The 23,857-nt window shown below is 36.2% G+C and overlaps 1 protein-coding gene across 1 annotated transcript in view; it reads right to left on the reverse strand.

Annotated features, from left to right (window-relative positions):
* SLC6A15 (solute carrier family 6 (neutral amino acid transporter), member 15) overlaps positions 1–19,656 on the reverse strand; it is a 24,789-nt gene extending 5,133 nt beyond the window's left edge. Inside the window, exons 1-8 of the mRNA XM_010007994.1 lie at positions 19,183–19,656; positions 9,885–10,042; positions 9,281–9,407; positions 7,577–7,758; positions 5,826–5,936; positions 2,666–2,907; positions 2,373–2,565; positions 1,322–1,514 (exon numbers count right to left, since the gene is read on the reverse strand). Of these exons, the coding sequence (XP_010006296.1) occupies positions 1,322–1,514; positions 2,373–2,565; positions 2,666–2,907; positions 5,826–5,936; positions 7,577–7,758; positions 9,281–9,407; positions 9,885–10,042; positions 19,183–19,471 (1,495 nt within the window). The 5' untranslated portion in view covers positions 19,472–19,656. The remainder of the gene's footprint in view (positions 1–1,321; positions 1,515–2,372; positions 2,566–2,665; positions 2,908–5,825; positions 5,937–7,576; positions 7,759–9,280; positions 9,408–9,884; positions 10,043–19,182) is intronic.
* Positions 19,657–23,857: the final 4,201 nt, after the last annotated feature.

A 23,857-nucleotide genomic window follows, 5' to 3' on the forward strand; every position in this document is an offset into this window, starting at 1 on the left:
TTGTCATATTACAGCAGTCCTGATTTAACAGTGATTATTTCTCATTAAATATTTAACAATGTGAATACTAGGCTAAAATAAACAGAACTGGTAAGCTAAACATCATACGTATTACTTAAGCACCAGATCAATTACAGGAAATCAGATGTTAAAAGAACTAAAGTTTCAGACTGCAAATCTAAAAAAAGCTGAATAAGCTTCCTGTAAAAGATCATTATAGAATCATAGGATGTCTTGAGTTGGAAGGGACCTTAGAGATCACCTAGTTCCAACCTTTCTGCCATGGGCAGGGACACCTCCCACTAGATGAGGTTGCTCAAAGCCCCATCCATCCTAGCCGTGAGACTGCCAAGGAGGGGGCATCCACAACTCCCCTGGGCAACCTGTTCCAGTGTCTCACCACTCTCATATTAAAGAATTTCTTCCTAATACCCACTCTAAATCTATCGTCTTTCAGCTTGAAATCCTTCCCACTCATCCTATCACTACTAATTACCTAAGGAAGGTAAGGAGAGCAGTCAGGCAAGAATAGTGCTCTGCTGCATCAGGGGTTAATTCTTTTAAAATATATTCTTGTTTTCTTCACAGAGTTATGTATGTTAAAATAGCTGACATTTTGTTTTCTATCCCTCCTATCACAGGTATTGAAATGAAATCTAAATTTGTGCATAACACATCAAGACCCTTGCAGATGTCCTGAAGATTTTTCAGAAACCTGACTTTCACATTTAATGCTGATGTTCTATATCAAAAAGAGAAACTGCTACAAAATCATCAGAGCTCCATGATAAGTCTACATCCCAAGTAACTCTCCTCAGATTTAAAAAAAAATAATGAAAAATAGACATCTTGTTTAAGCTCCTTTCCACATTCAACAGCAAAAAATATGATTCTCTAGAGGGTACCTGCACTGATTTTTAATATAATAAACATTTCATCATATACTAAGATTTCATCTGGACTACTTAGAATAATTTGTAAAAGGATTTTCATTCTTTCATTTTCCTTTGTTTCCCAGATCTGTGATACAGGCTGGAAAGGAAAGTGTTCTGAAAGAGCTCAGAAGGACTAGCCAGAAACCTGTAACAGAAATTCTCAATTAAATTTTAAGTTGTAGGATATCCTTGCTCTTGTAGCATTCAGGAAAAGGTTTTTCTTGCAGATATTAACGTGCCTGTGCATGGAAGTACAGTCTGGAATACAGTGATTTACCACTCTGTAAAATGTCAGCACTGTAAACTTTCATGTCAAAAAACCAGACGTCATACTCTCAAATTTTAAGCTTACTACTCTATTGAGAAAGAAAGTTTGTGCAACTCACCAGTAAGAATTTCCTTCCTGACTTTGAAGGTATCAACAATGGGCGTGATGATGCCTTCAATGGTTCCAAACATACTTCCAAGCCCCAAATTTACCAACATGAGGAAGAACATGACTGACCAGAAGGGAGAAGCAGGGAAGTGGGTCATTGCTTCTGTAAAGGCAATAAAAGCTAAACCAGTTCCTTGAACTGCCTGTCAATTAGAAAAAGCACATTTTTAATGGACAGGTTTTTTTTTCCTAGTGTGACAGGCTGACTTCACGTTGCTATCTAATACATGATTCTTCCAAATCTATATTGAACTTAATACTATTTACTGAATAACTTAATACTATTTACTGAAATATTGGATTTGGCTGAGAATCTGTAAGTTGATTGACATTAACAACACACTTCTTCCTCTCAATGATAATTTCAAATTAGTACTATTATTCAGGACTGCTACAGAATACACTCTGTTCTCTCTAGTAAGTATGTAAAGGAATTAATTTCTATACATATTTGTTTCAAATTTACATGGCAGGAGTAGTATAGCAACTTTTAATCTCTAACTCATCTATTTGATATTTTAGCTTCAGATACTGATTTAACTACATGAAAGTCAGTGTTGAAAACTGCAAATCCCTCTGAAAAAGCAGGAAGACTATCCCTTCTTTTACAGGTCTGGCTTAAAGATTTCAACACAGGATGAAACTCATTAAGCAATTATAAAATTAGTTAAGAATAACTTGTTAATCTTTGTAAAAAATCCTCATGTACAATTTCTTTCAAAAACAGAACTTTAAAATTTCCTGAAGGAGAGTGATAAAATGCTCAGAATATATTACAAATCAGTTAAAACTATAGTAAGATACTGGATCCAAATGTCCTCAGGTAAGCTGGAATCCACCCCTGCACAGAAACATGTTTTTGCATGGATCTCCATAGGTGCACTGCTCACAGGTACACTGTACTGATACTCTGTGTTAAGTATACTTCACAGTTTATTTCTGGCTTACAAATATTCATCTGTTCTGCATCTCTCTATTTAAGACTTACTTATTGCTCTCACCTTGTTAAGTTCATCTTCAATTTGACAAGATTTCAGACCGAGAGAATCAAACTCTTCTTCTTTAACTTTCTGAATAATGTCATAAACTAAATTGTAATCTTTTGCTGTAATGCTTGAGAAATTGATATGATGTGGGATCATATCCTGGCTCAGACTGCCTATTTTCAAAAGTTTTGAAATCTTCTCTGAATTTCTGTAAAAAAAATAAAACAGAAAAATCAAACTTTTTAATCTGTGTTATCTCATAAATTAAATATACCATAAAAATAATAAAAATAAATGAATATTCATACTGGATAACACATTTTTCATTTATGATATTGGCTTTGAAGCCCAGAACTGCAAACACCACCAAAGTTGCCAGCACAGAAGTGAAAAAATTGATGAAGGACACCAGTACAGCATCAAAATGGCAGTTGTTGTCTCTCTTGTTGTAGCTTGAAAAGGCAATGACTCCACCAAATCCAAGCCCTAAGGCAAAGAACACCTGAGTAGCAGCTTCTCTCCAGACCTTGGGCTCCAGCATTATTTCAAGCTGTTTGAAATTAGATATAATATATGTCAGCTATAAAATGCATTTCTACTATATGAAAAGACAAGAGAAAAAAAAAAAAAGAAAAAAACAAATCAGGAAGACAACCTACATCATAAAATGCTAATACTCTACTACAAATGCATTTTCATGATGATAAAAAGAAAGATGAATGAGACACCTTAAACTGAGCACTTAAAGAGAAACATGCTATACAGTATGTTCCAAACAATGAGACACTACTAGAGCTGTATGATAACTGCTAGTTATACTGAGGTGTAAGAGAAAACATTCTTTTTTCTTTTTTTACAATATTTACTACATTTTTATTTTTTTTCAATCAGTGTATTGACATCAGAATTAAGAAGTATTTTTGAATGATCAACCCTCTTATAAATGCTATCCCTACATTGAAAGTTGCATTGTTGTAACTCTTCCAAAAAAATAAAGTGACTACGAGACACATGAGTGTATGGAATTCTCTTTCATGCAAATATGTAAAGAAAAGCGCAACACAGGAAAGAAACACTGGCCACCACAACCTGTCCAGTCCACAAATCAAATCTCCCTCAAGCCAAATGCCTTGAACCTACCCTAATTTCAGTGGGTCATGTATTTGAGGAACAACTAAGCCTTTCATAAAAATATATTAACTGTATTGCTCAGATGACCATAGTTCAAGAATTACCTGTTACAAAGTTATGAGCCGTCATCTGTCTATCTTAGACTTTTCTAGATACTGAATAATTTTAAAAGTCCATATGAGATTTAAATATTTGAGTTTATCAAGTTGATTCAGGGCGTCTATTAATTTATCAGTGAAAAACCTTACATCTGTGCATGTAACTTTTTTTTTTCCAACCCTAGGCTTATTGAAAACAGTAAAACTAAAAAGCATCAGCATCATTGCAAGCATCATTAGACTGTCTTACTCTGAAGAAAACAACTAATCTGTTGTTGTTATGAAAAATATTTGAAAAAAAAATAATTACAGGTATAATATTTATTATAGATACATAGCAGATACCTTCTTTATTTAATTATATGAGCTAAAATAAAATATATGTGGGGAAAAAAAAAGGTATTTATGACAAGCAACTTGTTACTGACTTAACATTTTTGTTACAACTATAATGCACAAGTACCGCACGTAGTTCAATCTGCATGTATCACCCAGTCATGCCAGAGCTTTTCCACTGGAGGGAGCTCAAGGAATATTCTTAATTTTCCTAAATCTAAATGGTTTAGGTACTGAAACACTTCTTGCTTTCTGCAATGTATAATTTGGTATAATCAGATACAAATTGCCTACCACTTAAAAATAATTTTATAAATACTTTTCTATTCTATTTTCTGTTAAATTGTAGGGGCTCTGTATTTGAGCTTCATACAGTCCTACTGTTTCATCAAAGTAGCTTGCTTCAATGGGCTTTTCCTATACCTTTCTTTAGGCTTTTCATAATAGTATTACTTAGGATTACTGCTGTGTTCATCAACTACGTCAAACAAGAGAAATTCTCCCCTTCTTCATTAGCCCTGACCTCTCACACCTGCAACAATGTGTGCCAGCCCCCTGCTGTGCTCACACAGCTCTTCTGTGGGAATGTGTTGTAATCACCTGTGGTCAAAATGGTTTTGTTTGTGACCTGAGGCTGAGAAGAGGTTCCTCCCTTCACTCTCATGTCTGTATTCCATCTCTGCTATAGAATTCCTCTTTATTCATAAGCCTTACATTTCTCTGCTCCTCAGACTTCCCAAATTTGCCTGAGCAATCTGCAAGTTCCTGCAGAACCATGACTCTAAAGCAGTGACAGCGAGTGAAGCTGAGCATGACAGCATATCACAATGCAAGGAATAACAATGTGATAGCTAACAAAGGTCATTTAGATAGGAGGTCAGTTCTCCACATACTCAAAACACATGGAATCAAAATAACTGACAACACCTTGTCATCTGGCATTAACCACTATGCAAACTGATTTTAATAATCTTATTGCTTGGCTTTAATTTTTGAAACATCAGTCCTGTTCTGCTCAACTATATTATAAAATAGACTTACTGGAAAGTCCATTTAATAATATAGCATGAAGCCCAGCAATATGCGTTCCGGAGTATGGCTCTGACTACTCAAACATGCTGTTCCTGTAGCCCAGATACAGTTACAAGCATCTGAGATGGGTGTGGGCAGCACTTAGATCCCCAGACTAAACAATTGTTTCTAACATCCCTTCTCACCTCTGTAGTTTTAAAATCTAAACTTCTGGAAGATACCTTCCTTGCAAAAATGTTGACAGTGAAAAATGTATGCTTAGATCTGCTTGCTATCTTGGCAGGACAACCATAAGAAACATAGTAAGGAAAGCCAAGTGCTGAGCACTTAACACTACTTCAGTATTAAAGATAGGTCTTGTACTTTGGGCTACTATGCAAAACAGCATTGATTTATTTATAAAAAGGAACGAATCTGCCCTCTGTCAAAAGGGACAAATTAATTATATTAATTATGTGACATCATGACAGCATTCAAGGTAAGGCATTTCACTGTGATATCCCAAAACTAGGCATTTCCATCATAGAGAATAGCAAGATTTAAGATTCACTTTTCAGAATTTAGAGCTTTCTAAACATCCTGAATCCTGCAAACAGCAGTTTCTGTTGCTTAGCTTTGTAAAGGCATCTAACTATGGAAACTCTTCACCTAAGGGAGGTAACTCTACACAGACCTATGGAACTGTTCTTAGAGCCTTTGGACCTCAAGGCTTGATACCATGCCACTGAACTCAATGACAATTTTGCAATTTAACCAAACAAAAATATGGCCAAATGTTTTCTGAAGACAATAAGCTTAAATGAGAGCATTCATAAATGGTCAAATTGCCACTGAAACTTTGATACACTGCAAACAGAAATTAAGTACATACCTTAGGTGTGAACATGTGTCGAATTCCATCCACTGACCCATTAAGGAGTAGTCCTCTGATCAGAAAGCATAAAAGTACCACATAAGGAAAAAGGGAACTAAAATACATGATCTGAAAAACATGAAGAAGAAACTTAACATAATATCCAGACTTTATTTTCAATACTTTCATTCACTACTCGCTATCTTTTGGATACATGACCAAATCATATGCTCTAAGAAATATGCAGAACATTTCCCATTCTCCTTGTCTCTGCAGAAGAAAGCAAAATCACATGACTGTAAAATAAATTCTGTACTGTACTGAAATAATACAGTTCCCATTGTGCTGACTAACTGATGACAAATTGCTGGGCTTCCCAGGAAATTCAGTGTCAATTCAATGAGATGACAATGAGAAAGACAGAATTAGACTGTTTTAAAAATGCTTCACTTTACAAATGCACTTTGATTCAAGTACATTGCATTGTTTAGTTTGAAGAAGAGAAGGCTGAGGGGAGACCCATTGCTCTTTACAACCACCTGAAAGGACGTTGTAGGGAGGTGGGATTTGGCCTCTTCTCTTAAGTGAGTAATGACAGGATGAGAGGAAATGGCCCAAAGTTGCAGCAGGGGAGGTTTAGACTAGGTATTAGAAAGAATTTCTTTACCAAAAGAGTGGTTGGACACTAGAACAGGCTGCCCAGGGAGGTGGTGGAGTCACCATCCCTGGAAGTGTTTCAAAGAAATACAGATGTGGTGCTTAGGGACATGATTTAAGCACTGAACGGGTAGATTAGGTTATGGTTGGTGGATTTAGGTTATGGTTGGATCTGATGATTTTCAAAGTCCTTTCCAACCAGGATGATTCTATATGGTAAAGATACAGAGTATAAACAGATAGTCAGGAGAGGACAAGAGCAAATGGAGAGTACACAACCAGTGGCTTCAAATCACTAAGTAATACTTACTGCCAATGCAATAACAGATTAGTAATCAAATACGATCTTTTATTGTCCATCGCTGAAAAGCAAATCTATTCTGTACTTTGAAGTTCAGTAAAATTATTCTCTCATTAAATGTGTTAGTTGTTTCTTGAACTGAAATACACTGAAGATGTCACAGAATTCTCCACCTCAGTGACAAATTTTTTAATAGCACAGAATTTTGCTATTAGAACAAATGATTTTTCATCAGAAAATCCCACTGAGACGAACAGAATTAGCAAATCATTCATTAGTCAATCCAGCTAGCTGCATGGAAAGGGAAGGAATACAAGGTGACATCCTCAGGTGCAAAGCAATGATTAGTTATTGGTCAAAAGAAACAATCCAGAATCCTGAAAAGCCACTGTGTCAGTGACAGAAGAATGGATAAAAATGATAGTAACAAGAAAAACGACAAAGCATTTTGAGAACCTGTGTGCACTGCAATCACACTGTGACTTTACTTGGAAAACAAATTCCTTAGACGCTCATGAACACAGAGCCACACTGCACTATAAAACTGAGGTACAGTTACTTGCAACAGATATGCTGTTATTATTCTTCTTCAGATCTAAATTCCCACTAAATTACTATAATTCCCACTAAAATTATTAAAATTTTAATGCTTAACTACTAACATTGAGATCATACAAATACTGGGGTGAGTCAAAGCTTCTAACCTGCTCCTACAGGTATCATAAGAAAGTAAACAGAGGGTGCGGTGAACAAAAATGTCATGAAAAGTTTCAAAGTAAAACACCTTCATCTAGGTAAACAGTATACTCACTTTGCCTGAAGACTGAATGCCTTTGATCATGGCTAGGCATACCATGACCCAGGCAGCCAGCAAGCAGATAGTCATCTTCCAGTTTAAACCCCCACTCTCTGACAGAGAGCTGGAAATATTCAGTGCTTCTCTGTACCAGTAGTAAGTGGTTGCAGAACTTTTTTCACATTCAGGCTCCACAACTAGATGAAGACATACATTTCATTTACCACACAAAAGATTAGATTCCCTGCATATGAAACTGTGACTTACATGCTATGAAAAGAAGCTCTCTGGAATTGAACATAATTTTGAAATATATAGAAAACAGATTCTCAGTTGTATTTGGTTTGATATGACACTCAAGTCAACAGGCAATTACTATTTCAAATGATAAAATAACATGGTATCAAGGTGATGAGAAAAGGAAAAAATGCCTATTACACAGCCATATCAATGTGTATTCTAGAAGTGATTTTTAATTATAGTGTAATTCTGCTTTACTCACATTATAAACAATTTAAGAGATTGTGTGAATGGTATCTAAACACATAACACATAAGAATTCTTCGAATACTTACTTAATTTTTAAAAAATTATTTGTATCTGACGATCAATCCCATCTCTAAGCTAGGTTCTGAGTCAAGGCTTATTAATGAAAAGGAAAAAATACAGTAATTTCAAGAAACCTTACACAGGTGTCAGATCTTCACTGAAACACACTGCCAAAAATGATAGAATACTATCAAATACAGTATTTTCCGTGTTAAAGCTTAGTTCACATGACCTCTGCTAAAGTTATGCTAACATAATAGATCTTAATATTTAAGCAGGGTAAGAGTCCATAAGTAGACAAACACTGTGGCTGCATTAATGGACAATAACCTGTGCAATACAGTCAGTTTGACTGAGTGCCAACATTCACAAATACTGACTTTTCAAACAACTGAAGCAAACAAATCTGGCAAAGACACAATAAAAATGTTGTACAACTTTTCAAATGTCTCCGGTTATATTCTGTATTAAAGGGTTAAAAAAACCACACAAGGTAATTTAAAAAAAATAAGATCCAAAATAAAAAGAAATTAAGTATTTCATATTTCAAGACCAAGAATAATTAAAAGTGTGTAACTGTTATGAGAAAACCAAAACCTAGGGAGAAGAAACTTTTAATGCTGTTTTGAGACCATCTCATTATAGCAACAAACCAATGATAAATTATTTAATTTCTATAGGTTCACAAAGTCAAGAATGCTTTATCATATGCATTTCAATGATGTTTACAATCTTCCATTTTCTGCTTTGTTAGTAATTCAACATTTTTTGTCACCAGGAAGCATCCTAGTAACTGAAATGTCAAAATATCCATATTCTACCTGTCTTTCACCAGGAAGGCATATAAAACAGTATCAAAATCAGGAAAAAATATATCAGAATTTTTTTTTTTTCAATGTAAACACATTAAGCAGCACTCTGCTAATTTAATTACTCTTGAAAATGCTGTTGATAGTGATGTTGCTTTACAAATAAAACATATTTATTTTAGGTTTCTTTTTTCTATTTTTTCCAAGCATTATAATGTGCCATGTCATTAATATGCAACACCAGCTTTGCATACAACACTTTCTTCCACAAGTAAGTTTGCAAATTGTACTTTTTTTCCTTTTTATTAACAAATCTCTCATTTTATACATATAATGTTTTATAATATTAATATAGACTTACAGGTATGAGATGTATTTTTAACTAGAGGACACTGGTCCCATGGTAATGGATGCTGAAAAGACTGGGAAAAGTAAAACAGACTCCATCCAATAATAACATTGTAGTACAGGGCCACAAAGAAACATACCTATAAAAAAGAAACATATTTTTAAAGTTACATTTATTAATTACATTTCAAAAAACCCAGCTACTAAACTTCTGTGTATTTCTTGTGTATCAGTCACCCAACCTAATTTTAACTACTGTAAATCAGAATAAGACCTGAATGGCTTGCCCCAGTAAAGAACTTGACATTTCCTAAGTTTTCACTTTTCTGATTTTCTTATGCAACACCTACACCTTTACAGGCTGTTTTTCTCACAAAGACCACCCAGTTGCCTAATTCCTAATTTCAAAACAATAAAAAGATCCAATTTGACTGCTTTTACTGCCATATCTCTATTAATATTTTTTTATGTACTTATTTAAGTTTTAAGATCTTTCAGAACATCATCAACTGACCTTGAAGCCCATCTGCAAATCATTGGCCTTTTCCTGCAGCAGAATAGTAAATCTAAATCATATGGACTGAAAGCAAACCACACGATTAACGTTAAAAACTTACTACGCAGCTTGCAAATCCAATCCCTCCAAGTTTGGGGCTGATATAATTCCACACACCAATACTCCCTCGACGGATCCTCTGCCCCACAGCAAGCTCCAAGAAAAAGAGTGGAATCCCTATTATCAGTAGCAAGATTAAATATGGCACAAGATAGGCACCTATGAAAGGAACAAAGTATACAGCAGAGTGAGAGGGAGAAGAATCAGAACTTTACACAACAAATGTGAAACCTTGTAATAGCATCAAGTCTGAATCGGTGTAATTCACTATAAAGCTTTTTTATCACATGCAAAATCTAATTTTACCTGAATCTTGACCATATGTCTTGTAAGATATGAAAAGCCCAGACATCAAATTTCTTAAGCATTGTAACATTTTGAGGCAAATCATACTGAGAGTGAGTTATTATCTAATCTAGTTGTTTGCTTGTGTGAAATTCTGTGTATTTGATCAAACTTTTTAGAGATATAGTGATGGAATCAGTAGCCGAATCAACATTTATTTAAAAAAAAATCTACACCTTGACATTCAACAGAGCAGCAGGACCGAATCTCTAAGGGAAAAATAGAACACTCTGTGTGTGTAATATTCTGCATTTTATTGGATCTTAAGTGGTTTCAGAAGACCATCCCATTGACTTCTCCATGTACACATCAGATGCTTAGGAGGGGGATTTCACAATGTACAGAATAATGACTCTATACAGCTAAGCAAGAAAATTCTATCAGCCCATTTCTACGAGGCTCCAGAAAAAGCCTAGAGACATGAGGAGGACACAAAATGGGAGTACTGTAGATCCAGATCTTTCAGTACTGGCCAACTCTCCTTAAAGACATATTTGAAAATGTATCTGTTACTTTACAGTTAGAAATTCATATCTAAACCAATTCATTTTTTCAAAGTCTTATTCAAGGAAGTGGTCATACACAATTCTAACTACAGGATGCATCTCCATTTATTCCAGTAGAACTAATTGCAAGCAAATATATCCATACACTAAATGTACCAACAAGTTTGGAGCCTTATCCTTGGGGCTGCAGAGTAATTAGGACTAGAGCTAAAAAAAACATTTAGGCATCAGCAATTAGCAATGTGGCATCTAATTTTCAAATGCGTGGCTCTTGGGCGGCAATTCAGAGGACTATGCTGGCCACCTAGCTCAAAGGGCTCAAGACTTCTTATTGCAAGCCCTGTATGGCTTGAGAAAAGCACTTGAGGGATGCAGACTCCAGCATGTCAGAGCAAGCTACAAAGCAAAGATCTGAAGAGCTCAGCATCTTACACTCAGCACTATTAAGGTGTATAATCAGTCTACTCATATCTGTGAGAGGAGCTGATCAAAGTTGAGAAACAAATTTGAGATTTATTCTCAACTCCAGCTAAGTCCTACTTTAAGTTTCTTCATTCAGTGTCAATTTGCTAAGGCTTTTTTAGGAGTCTATCAAAATGCACTGTCATTTGCATATTCTGAGTTGATAGCTTATCTTGTGGAATATTGTTTATTTTAGAAAACTTAAAACCTTTCTAAGCCATGCAGAACACCTCAGATTTTCTAGTACCATTCACTCATACTTAGGTCCACTTGCTGTTTCGGTCTTCATGAAAAACACACAAACTGGACATCATCTTCCATTAGAAAGATCTTGTGAAGATGTGAAGCATCACGCTCCATTCTGCCCTAGTGAGCCCACATCTGGAATACCATGTCCAGTTCTGGGCTCCCCAGTTCAAGAGAGACAGGGAACTACTAGAAAGAGTGCAGTGAAGGGTAAGATGACTGGGGGATTGAAGCATCTCCCTTATGAGGAAAGACAGAGAGCTAGGACTCTTTAACCTGAAGAAGAGAAGGCTGAGGGGAGACCTTATTAATGCCTGTAATTATCTAAAGGGTGGGTGCAAAGAAGATGGAGCCAGACTCTTTTCAGTAGTGCCCTGTAACAGGACATGGGGCAATGGGCACAAGCTGGAACACAGGAAGTTCCATCTGAACATACGCAGAAGCTTCTTTACTGTGAGGGTGACAAAACATTAGAATACGCTGCCCAGAAAGGTTGTGCAGCCCCCTTCTCTGAAGACATTCAAAACCTGCCAGGATGCAGTCCTGTGTAAAATGCTCTAGGCAATCTTGCTCTAGCAGGGGGGTAGATTTGATAATCTCTAGAGATCCCTTCCAACCCCCTCAGTGATTCTGTGATTTTGTGAGTAGCTACAGCCTTATGTCTAAGAAAAGTAGGAAAAAAGAGGAAAGTAAATCTGAGAAAAACTAGTGGTGGACCAGATAAAGAATATTGATCTTATTTAGGTCAGTCTGTAGGCTGTTGTTAGTAATGAAACAGCTCCTTGTGTTTTATTTTCATTACATGATATGCAATGACATTGTTTGCGCAGCATTTGGTCAAAACCTATGCCAGGCTCTGAACAACATACTGGTTTTGAGGTTACAATACTCCTTCACAGACCCAAACATCAGGGTCTACCTATCCCATCTGAGCACAGTATAGACTGTCTACTCAAGTATTCTTTCTACTGAGGCAGCAGTTAAATTCCTATTCAGTAAAGAATGCAAAGGACTTACTTTCTACTATGAAAAGAGAGACAACAGATAGAAGAAAATAAACATGAGAGAAAATGAGGAATAGAGTAACAACTATGTTCGAAAATGAGGGCTACTGTATATCTTAAGAATGTAGAAAACACATAATATCATTAAATACCCTTGATTTGTCATAAGCATTCACTCAAAAATTCTGTGAGACAGAAGTATATTGTAAATTCACATTGCAAATGAGAAGCTTTGGCATCACCATCTTTAATAATTTGGTCATACAATTAATGGAATGCCAACAATACGTAGTTTTTTAAATAGTAACACTACTCTAAATGACACCTGAAGTCTTAACTATACAGGTGTTGCACAGCTGAGAGACAAGCCTGAACAGCTGAAAAAAATTGGGGCCTAAGTGACTTACCCTGTATCCCACTTGATGACTGTACTAGAGCAGGAACTGAACCCAGCTCTTCAGTGTTCCAGTCCACAACCTTAATCACAAGGCTGCAAAGTTAAGCACATGTTTAAAGACTGGACTGACGTGGGTGCTCCATAGTGCAGTATCAATGTAAACTGCAAGAATAATCAGTTAGATTCAACTAAATGAGTTAAATAAATCTGGCATTAAATCCACTTTGCATTATACACAACCCAACCCTGTAATTCAGTGTGGGAAGCCAGCAGACCTCACCTCCATATTACAGGGTTTGTTTAGAGCACATGAAGCTCTAGTCTGATTGCTCAAACCTGCTGAGCTCTCTTCTGATCTTGTGCTCCTCCCCAAAAGAAGGACATAACAGAAAAAAAGTACGAGTTTCACTGCAATAAAGCTCAGATGTAGATGGATTATATAACTGTGTATCAGAGCTGCAAAAGGGCTTCTGTGCCCTATAGTCAACATAAAAACACAGCATCTTTGGAAGTTTTTCATTTCAAGCCTTCGCTTGAAGCTAGACATACTTCAAAGAACTGTAACACATCTTCACTTCATCATTCAACAGAATTAATATGGAAATAGCTCAGCATGTCTCTTACTTCCTGGTGCAGGAAAACATGGGTCTGTGGAGTTAGAATACTGAATAAGCATAACTTTTAGTCGAATTACAACAATAAAGTATGCATGCTGGCCTTGAACAGCCTCCACAATTTGTTACATTGTCTACTAGTTCTGCCAGCTAAGCAGTCTTCTAAATATTACAGTTCTGTGTGGTTCGTGATTTTCAGGTCTCCTTTTAACATTTTCAAAATTATTCTACTGTAATATCACTTTTTGCATGTTTTGGCTCTAAAGACTGCCTTTCATATTAAAAAAACCCCTCATCTCAACTTCATAAAGAAAAAATAAATCTAAAAAGATACGCCTTATCCCTCTTTCACTAGAATTAATGACAAAGATACAAAAGATTTCAGAAATTTGTGAATGTCAGTACTGTGCAAAGCACTGCTCTGAGTTCTTAATTTTTATTAACCAAGCACTGTAATGGGATAACTGGTAAATTGTCTCTCTTGATATTACATTACGTATGTAATGCAACACTATTTATAGAAATGGAATATTAACATTGGATTTAAGTTCTTGCAAATGCTCAGGGGGGGAAATAAAAAAAATATGACTCTTAGTGATCAGAGTTGGAAAACAATTTCAGAAGAAATAATGCAAGATGACATAACTACTAGCATACAGATAACTACAGAACTTTTCTTCCCCTAGCCATTCTTGATATAACCTGAAAATCTAAATACTTTCCAGATTTGTTTCAACTGTTGCTGTGCGATTTTTTAATTAATTGTTTAGTGTCTGAATTAATTCTTATTCATGAAGGTGAGCTTTACCACTGTCTTGAGGAGACATCCCAGTTCTTGTAGCTTACTTGAGACTTACAAATAGAAAGCTAGCAAGAAGCTGATGTTCAGATGAAGAGCTGATTGTCAGTGTAAAATGGTAGAATTTTTAAAGTTATGATAATTGAGCCCCAAAGCACTATAGGTTTACAGTCTACTATGCTCCTACAAGTGAAATTATTATCATTACAAAATAGAAACCGCTATTATCAGGAAAACCCTGATAAAAAGTTTCATGTTTTATCTGCCGGTTTGTAGTCTATCCGACTGAGAGGTTTGTCCTCTGTCACTACTCTTCCACAGTTTAAATATATCCCAGTATGCCTATTGACAAAACCGCCTAAAGGATGAAAATCCCTTTAACTAATAAGCTTTAATGAAGAAATAGACTAGCAAAATAATACATTTTTCATCACGCTGAAGTACAATTAAATGTTAAGTCTGACAATACAGTTTAAATCAAAATTCACAAAATAATATAGAAGTCAGTGAATTCAAGGCAGTGATTACAAATGATTGATCAAAAGCTAAATAAAGAAGCCACTGGAATACATGGGAATATTTCCTTTGCTCTCACTTGTATTATACAACTAGATTGTAGCTTCTAATGACCACTCCCTCTTTAACATTGAATTGTAGAATGTACTGCCAACCTCCCTACAATAACCAGGGACATTTCCAACTTGAAAAGATTGCTCAGAGTCCCATCAAGCCTGACCTTGAATGTTTCCAGGGATGAGGCCTCCACCACCTCTCTAGTCAACCTGTTCCAGTGATCCACCACCTTCCCCTAACATTCAACCTAAATCTAGCCTTCTCTAGCTTAAAACCATTACCCCTTGTCTTATCTTTATATGTCCTTGTGAACAGGTCTTCCCCAGCCTTCTTATAGGTTCCTTTCAGGTAGTGGAAGGTCACCATGAAGTCCCCAAGGAGTCTGCTCTTCTTCAGGTTGAACAATGCCAGCTTCCTCAGCCTGTCTTCATAAAAGACGTGCTCCAGCCCTCTGATCATTTTCATGGTCCTCCTCTGGACATGCTCCAATAGGTCCACATCCTTCTTGTGTTGGGGGCTCCAGAGACGAATGCAGTGCTCCAGGTGAGGTCTCACCCAAGCAGAAGGGCAGAATCAGCTCTCTCAATCTGCTGGCCACACTTCTTTTGGTGCAGCCCAGGATGTGGTTGGCCTTCTGGGCTGCAACTACACATTGGTGGCTCATGTCCATCTTTTGATCCATTAGTACCTCCAGGTCTTTTTCCACAGGGCTATTGTCTAGCACGTCTTCCCTCAGCCTGTATTCGTATCTCTGGTTGTCCCTGCCTAGGTGCAGGACCCTGCACTTGGCCTTGTTGAACCTCCTGAGGTTCACCTGGGCCCACTTCTCCAGCTTGTCCAGGTCTCTCTGGGTGGCAAGTTGACATTTTATTTCCTTATCAGTTTTCAGCAATAGCTGATATGTTTTTTACAAGACCACATGACTTATCTGTTCAATATGCTGGTATTTCAGTATAAAATCCAGACTACTTAAGTGTAAAAACTATTATGTGACTCACGTCAATCTTTTAAAGATACAATGGAAAGATAATCTGCTACAGATTTCCCTATGCTGCTCACAGCTTTTATCTGTTTATCATTTTTTACTAGTTCTTTTTACTTTCTATGTCACAGAGACATTAAAAGGACTGACCTTCAAAAAAACAACAAAAAACCCCACAAACAAAACACACACACACAAAAAAAAACAAAAACCCACACACCAGGAAAATTAAGTTAATGCTCATGAAAATAAACGACAACATTGGTATAAACCAAATCCAGAAACAGAGACTGGAAAGATACCTATGGATGTCCAAGCACTAGTGCAGCATAGTTATACACAAGATACCTTTAAACATGGTGCCACAAATACATCTCCGAAGCAGTACAGAGCTCTGAAGTCAGGAGTGTTTGTGTACTACAGGCTGTAGCCCTAAACAAATCCAATCTCTCTCAAAACCAGGGTAGTAAACACCCAATTTTTCACCATGAAATCCTCTAGTAACATAGAAGTTAGCCCAAATATAACTATTTGTCTTTTCTATGTTTACTTTGTTGGTTTTGTTGTTGTTGTCCCAGAAGTTTAAAAAAAAAGTCAAACCAGAAGATTTGGTTTAAATTTAAATTTAAAATAGAGGACCTACAAGAAATCTGGAAAGGGACTTTTTACAAGGTTGTGCAGCAATAGGACAAGGGACAACAGTTTCAAGCTGAAAGAGAGCAGATTAAACTGGATATTAGGAAGAAGTACTTTAGCATGAGGGTGGTAAAACACTGCAACAGGTTGCCCAGGGAAGCTGTGGATGTCCCCTCCCTGGAAGTGTCCAAGGCCAGGGTTCATGAGGCTTTGAGCTATCTAATCTAGTGGGAGGTGTCCCTGCCCATGCAGGGGTGTTGGAACTAGATGATCTTTAAGGTTCCTTCAAGCCCAAACCATTCCATGATTCTGTGATTCCATGAAATTTATTAGTTTACCACTGTTCAACTTGCTTCCCTTGCCTGATGGTATTTGTCAGATATGACTTCCTTAAAATATGAGATAAAATGAAAAATATTTGGACAACCCTGCTGCTGGAGACCTAGCCATATGCTTCACTTGAATAGAAATCCACAGAAAGGCTGTCTACCTTAGACTCACAAGACTTCAGCAGATATTTATAGTAAAGCTTTCTCAACAAAAGATTACAGAACAGTTCTGACACTTATATTTACAACAGCTTGCACAAAACCACTCAATGAAACATACATGAAATGCGTAGCAGAAAACTAGAACCTCATTTAAAACGTGCATAGGTTTTTTCACCATGTGTTTGAACTTTTCCTTTCCTCTCTATTCTTTTACATACTTGTGAGAATTACCTGCCCATTGGCAGACACATATGCAGGCACTAACATACTTTCTATGTTTCAATGTTTTATATCACCTTCTCCATCTTGCATTACGACTACCTTGAAAACCAAGTAAGATTTAGCTCTAATGATCACTGGCCTTTTTCTGTTTTTCTGAAGGCTGCAATGTACTATAAAATGTTGCAAAATTATTGTTAAAACTCAAGTACACCCTTGTCTCAGTCACATATAGAAAACATTGTCTCCACAGACTATGTTACATATCCAAGTTCCTGCAATGATAGCACAGGGGAAAACATTTTAATTTTAACCTGGAATTACTCCATATTTACTTTTTCCAGTTTGATTAATGAAGTACATTAATCCCTGAAAGTTTATGTTGGTTTTGTCCCCTAATATGTGAAATAAATTAATTTAACACGTTTATATTTTATTTAAATTAAATTTTGTCTCACTGGCAGAGTAACTTTAAAAGCATCTGACAGCATGAAAACAATAGCCTATGAGGTGCATACCAACAGATCTTTTGTGTTGGTTCAAAGAAGAATCCAATGGGTTTGCTAAATTAGTAACTACCTACATTAAACAAAGTCTTTCGCAAAATAAACAACTGTAATTCATCATCCTTGAGACAAGAGCTTGACACCATGCTCAGGATGAAATGATACAGAATATACGATCATTAAACTGTGAATCAGTTTGTCTTAAAAACTGTTAAGAAATGCATTCATTTTTTCAACTCATACATTTTCAAATCTATGCTTTGTATAATAGACTACAGGAGATTGTCATCCACTGAAAAGCTACGTTTTTTGAGAAACTACATTCCACAAGTTTCCTTACAGTTATTATTACACTTACAGACAAATAAAATTTTAGATTCCACACAAATTGTTAGAGAATGACTTTTTTCTACAAAATAAAGGAGAAAAAACAGGAAGAAAAAAATATCATAATGAGATATGGAAGAATTTAGACTTTATCCTGGAGATGGAATACTTGAAAGCATACATTCAATTTTTTCTGCTTGAACTGACTGTAAGAAAACTAAATACAGTTTTACTGCAATTATATTCTAGGCTCATTTCTATACTCCTCAATTTTATCAGTTTTGCCATTCAACTTTTAAAATCCAGCACTAATAAACTGCTATTCTTTATTTTCTATCCTATAGTATAGATTCACTTTCTGTATCACAAAAGTGATAGGTTTCTTTTGAATTCAGCTAAGTAACTAGCCAAAATAAGATGTGCATGAACATAGCACCCTAATCAGGCATTCATAGAGGAAGGAAGGTCTCCAGCCTTACTCTTCACGTTACGTTCAAGACCATAGATGGACAGCTAACAAGTAAACAGCTTGTTGTTATTGTTCTAAGTGAAAGGAAACTTGTTGTTTACAAAACTAATTACCTAGGAAAATAGTTAACTACATAACAGCAAAACCAGATGCATTCCCTTAATGTAATTATTTAAATTATTCATTAGCAGTAAAAAAAAAATCCTTTTCACTCCTATGAGATGTCCTTGTTCTAGAAGCAAGTAAATAGCGAACAAATAGCTTCGGAGCTAAAAGCAATTAAAATGTAAAGGTGTGAAGCATAGTACCAGTAAATATGAAAGACCAAATACTGCTTTTGTCTTTAAAGCACATGCAGATCTAATGCCTTGATTTATTGCCCAAGTACTACAATGAACACTGTAGCAACACAATAGCCAAGTCCTAAATAATGCAAACCCTCCATTTATACATGTTTTGCTTACCCACTGGTTTGACCACTAGTTAAGGTCTTATCAAGAACCTTCTCCCCTAAAATGAGGAAATGGAATCTTCGAGGAATCTTATACTTAACAGATGTGTCTAAATAAAGAGAATATGGGTTTCTCCTCATAGGCGCTGGCAGAAATTCACAGAAAAAAACTGACATGCTGAGGCAGGTTTTGCTGTGATTATCTCTGCTAACCTTGAAATCTGGAAGGTTAGCTTCATCATTTAGCTACAACTAGTTATCACAGAACTTACCTCCACCATTTTTCTGACACAGATATGGAAATCGCCAAACATTGCCCAATCCCACAGAAAATCCAACTTGTGCCAGAATATACTGAAGTTTGCTGTTCCAAGCAGGTCTTTCATCTTCTGCATCTGAGCCTTCTTCAACATCTGTATCTTTTTCTTCCTGATCATCAACCATAAGTTCACTTTTCTTAAAGGCATCATCAGAAGAGTCTTCATTAGAGAGAAGGTCCTTAACTGACTCAATGACCTCATCATCTAGTTCTCTTTTCACTACCTTGCTGTTCTTGGGCATTTGTAATATGAGAAAAACAGTAAGGAAGTTCAGCTAAGACAGACAAGCGCCAAAGAAAGCCCTCCCTGTGCTTGGCAAAAAATATTGAAGAAACAGACTGAAGATGATGCCTGATGGGTCCTTGATAGAAGGCAATCAAGAGTAAGGACTTCTGTTCCTGAATGTTTGTTCTACTGAAAGTATCTGTGAAAAAATAAAAAAAGGTTATTCAAGTATTTATTATGCAAAAGAAATTTTCTTTAGAAACCGTATGCTTTCATTTACCTATTTTTGCTTATATCAATTATTTGACAAGAGAAGAAAAGAGTAGAAAAGGATATTAAACCACTCCCAAATTGTAGGAATTGAGTCCACTGGTTGGTCTTAAATATTCACTTGCTGAGGATTGTTTTCATTTGCTTTTTCACTTACTGAAGACTGATAGGCTATTTGTTCATATTTTGACATCATAACAAGATTACTCTTATCAGGTAAAATGGAGTATGTACTTCACATAAAATATAGAAGCTCAAGTCCATTACTTCCCAATTTAACAGCTGTACTTGAATATATTAAAGATACATTTTAAACAAAGTAGATTAAGTTTTTCAGACCTAGTGTTTCAAATGCAGGGTTGCCTTATTTCCCTGTATTCTTCATCAAGGAATGTATAATCACAATCACATTTTCAAAGGAGAAATGCTCATCTCTTACGAGCTTTGATGTTTTCAATAGTTTTTTACAAATAGGAAAGAATTAAACATATCTGTAACACCTGAAAGCAAATCAATTTAAAAAGCCTGCTGTTTCAAACATGCCTGTGTTTGAGTATGTGTTTCAATTTACCAAAATGAATAATTTAAAAAGACAGATAGACTTGTGCTTGCAGCTGCCATGCTAAAGGTAGCCATAAGATTTTCGGGAGGAATGTTTTTCAAGAAATTCTTCACTACTATCCCATGTGATTAACATGGGATAAAACTAGTATGTGCAAATCCACCTGCACAATTAAGTCTTAAAAGACATTTAGATTATGTGTCAAGCTTCATGAAAAACCTTAAGAGGGAAAACAGAAGCAGTCTAATAAAGAACTGCTAGCTGATGAGAATCAGAAATTACTCAAGGATACATGAGACCTTTCAGCTTTTGCTTATGGACTTGCTGTAACATCTGGTCTATAGGATGAAGGCTGTTATGCTGTGATGAAATAGCACACACTGGGGAACTGCAAGGTATAACTGAACAATAATTGCACAATAATTGAGTTGAAGCACCTCATACTGCTGCAGGTTAAGACACTGAAACCCAGCCCACAGCTTACCAAGATGAGACTTCAAAACAGCAGACCTAAAACCTCCTTCACCACAAGTACTATCACCAATCTCACAGCTGAAAGGACAATTTCCTTTCGCAATAGCTTCCAAGGATCTGGAAGTTGAACCTCACTCCATTTGCCTACTGAACTCCACTTTAACCTCTTTTCATTCATTCCCTAGACTACCGTCATTGCCTACTCACTTTCACTCTCCCTCTTGTTACTACCTCTCAGCAACCCCAGCTCTGGCAGTCAGCCCAAATTTTTTAAAGCACAGTAGAGCCTACAGGCTTGTGATCTGCTTCACGCTCACCACAGTCTCTAGGAGGGTTCACAATCCTATAAATCTTCCTTCTAACATGTGAGGGAATGACACCTTCAGTTTGACTGATACCAATTCTTAAAAAAAAAAAAAAAAAGTTAAGCCAACAGAGAAATCCTAATACTGTATCCTGTATATCTGGGCTAAACAAATGTCCAGTCCTCTTTTTATGTGTTTTGTCTTCTAGGCTGTAAATTCTTCCAAGGATTATACCCTCTTCTAGCCCATTTATGGGTTCAGTGACTCTCAGCTCTGACTGAGATACCTAGGTAGAATCAGAATGCAAACACCAGTAATACATTAACATGAAGCTTGTAAGCAGTTCTGGTGGAGCTTTGGGACTGTAAACCACAGTATTGGTACTTCAGTTACTACTTTTAGATGCATTTCAAACTTCTTTTTTCCCTTTCATTCTAGTGATGTAAATTAGAGCAGCTTCTCAGTCCCAGTTACTAGTAATGATTTCAGAGAATACCTTAAAATGAAACCATTTTCTCGGTATTTAATGTAACAGCTGCATAAGTGAAACTACGTTAGTATTTGTCTCTAGGTCTTTAATCCTTTTCTAACTGCAATAAGCCAAAGGTATTTTCAGTTTAAAAGGCACAAACCATCTATCAGTATTTATTTAAGTGTTTCAAAAGGTCATACATGTATTATTTTAGATATAGCAGCTTGCAGGACAGCAACATGATTTATCTGGAGCTCTCACTGATGAGTCAATTCCAACAGAAATTGCATCATTCTGTCCTGTCATGCATTAAACATTGCATTACTGCCCTTCAGAATAAACTGGGCTTGGTACCTCTAGCATAGCATCATATTAATTTCTGTTTCATTAACCTTCCATTAATCAGTATGTTATCCATAGCACTATCACTGTATAAAGCTGCATTACTTGCACGGCTTAAGAAAACATGGGAGGCATGCTCAGAAGACTGGTGCTTGGTTCCGAGAGAATCTGTTTTCTAACTGGATATGTATCATTGGTCAGACTGCATCAAGGATGCAGGATAGTCCTTCAGAATTCATCACAAAACAACAGGTGGTCCCTCACTGCCAGATTTAACAACTAGACTAACTAATTTAACTCAGGACTAAAGGAGTCAGCACCAAATTAAATGAGGAGACCTACCTCACCACACACTACCATCAGGTACAGGTGTTTAAAGCATGAACCCAGCTGGTTTGTACAAGGAGTCTGCCGTTCCATGCTCGGCACTCCCTGAACACACTTTAAGACATGCATAGAAGCCTCCCTCTTTGATCTGAACTAAACCTACACAGCGGGTGGGTACCAAACCACTCAACCCGGGCTAGGTCTAGGTATGAATGCTCCCAAGTGAAGACAGAATAGGGAGATACCTCGTGAAGTTGCTCACTATCACAAGTTGGCTAAATACAAACCACTGAAAAAGCTCCTTTTTTTTTTTTTTTTTTTTTTTGTATCACAGTGCCCCCTATCCCAAGTTGGCAAAAACAAAACCCCTGAAAAAGCCCCTTTTTTTTTTTTTTTTTTTTTTTTGTATCACAGTACTGACCTTCATCTCTCTGGCCAATAAAATGCTATTCTGGGTTCCCCTGTTGTTTCAATCTAGTCCAGTACTGATGTTCTTCATTAGCATCAAACAGTAATTAGGAAATATCACACCAAATTCTGTTACAGTGCTCTTTCAGTTAGTCCCACAACTACCTACCTTCTACAAAGCCTTGTGCAGTAATACAGCATTATGTGATATGACTGTTTCTGCTAAGTATCACTAAAAAATCTAGTAAATACAGTGGCTCGTTGTGCAATGAACTACAGAATTCTTATCACAGACTCAACCATTACCGGAATAATTTAAAACTCCAAGTCTTAAATCTTGTGATGGATTTTAAAATACTGCTATCCTACACCATTAACAGAATCTTAGATTAAAAGTGAAATGCCTAAAATATAACTTAGCCTTATTAAAGCTGTGTTTGGGATTGTTTGGGTTTTGTTTTTGTTTTGTTTTTCTACCTTACATCTAGATCATGGAATTTTATCAATTGACTTTACTCTGGTTTCCAGGCAGTCTCACTTCTCCTTTTCATAACTCAAATGTTGTCATGTGTCAGATGGAAATATCAAAGGGAAATTTTTTTTTATCATTTACTGGGCAATATAATATTTCTTTGGAGTTTTCCACAACTGAAATGAACAAATAAATATGGCATCCCTATTCTTATACAGCATCCTCTTTTAAAAAAACCTAAAATTTATCATAACCTGACAAGAGTCTGTATTGTTTAAGGGGATTTAACAGAATGGAAATTGCTGAACTGTACATGGTTTAGTTGGAAGAACAGCTATAAAATTATTCTGTCTTTGAATTAACATTAATCAATAATCTGAGTCAGCATAAACTTTTGGAAACAACTTACTAAATCAAACAAATCAGCCAGATTTTTATAATGTCTCATAAGCATGGTCCTTGACATGTTAAAACCTCTATTTCTTTCTCATACTGAAAGATAAAACAGTGAGTCTTTTTTGACACATCAAGCAAACTGCAGACCCAAGGTTTCTTTCTCAAAACACAGTGAGAATTTTGTTATTTTCTTTTACAGAAGAAGAATCGAGCCTTAACACATCAGCATGCAGTAAAGTAACCTGATTAGACTGCCACATTATTAGCAGATTAAGCAATAATAATCCCCTGTGACAGGGAATTCATACCCAAATTAGCTCCCTGGGAGAGCTGGACTTGCTATAGAACTTCTACTGCAGCCTTAGGCCTGCATT

Source organism: Chaetura pelagica, unplaced genomic scaffold (genome assembly GCF_000747805.2).
Source record: "Chaetura pelagica isolate M959 unplaced genomic scaffold, ChaPel_1.0 scaffold50, whole genome shotgun sequence".
NCBI classification, from domain to species: Eukaryota; Metazoa; Chordata; class Aves; order Apodiformes; family Apodidae; genus Chaetura; species Chaetura pelagica.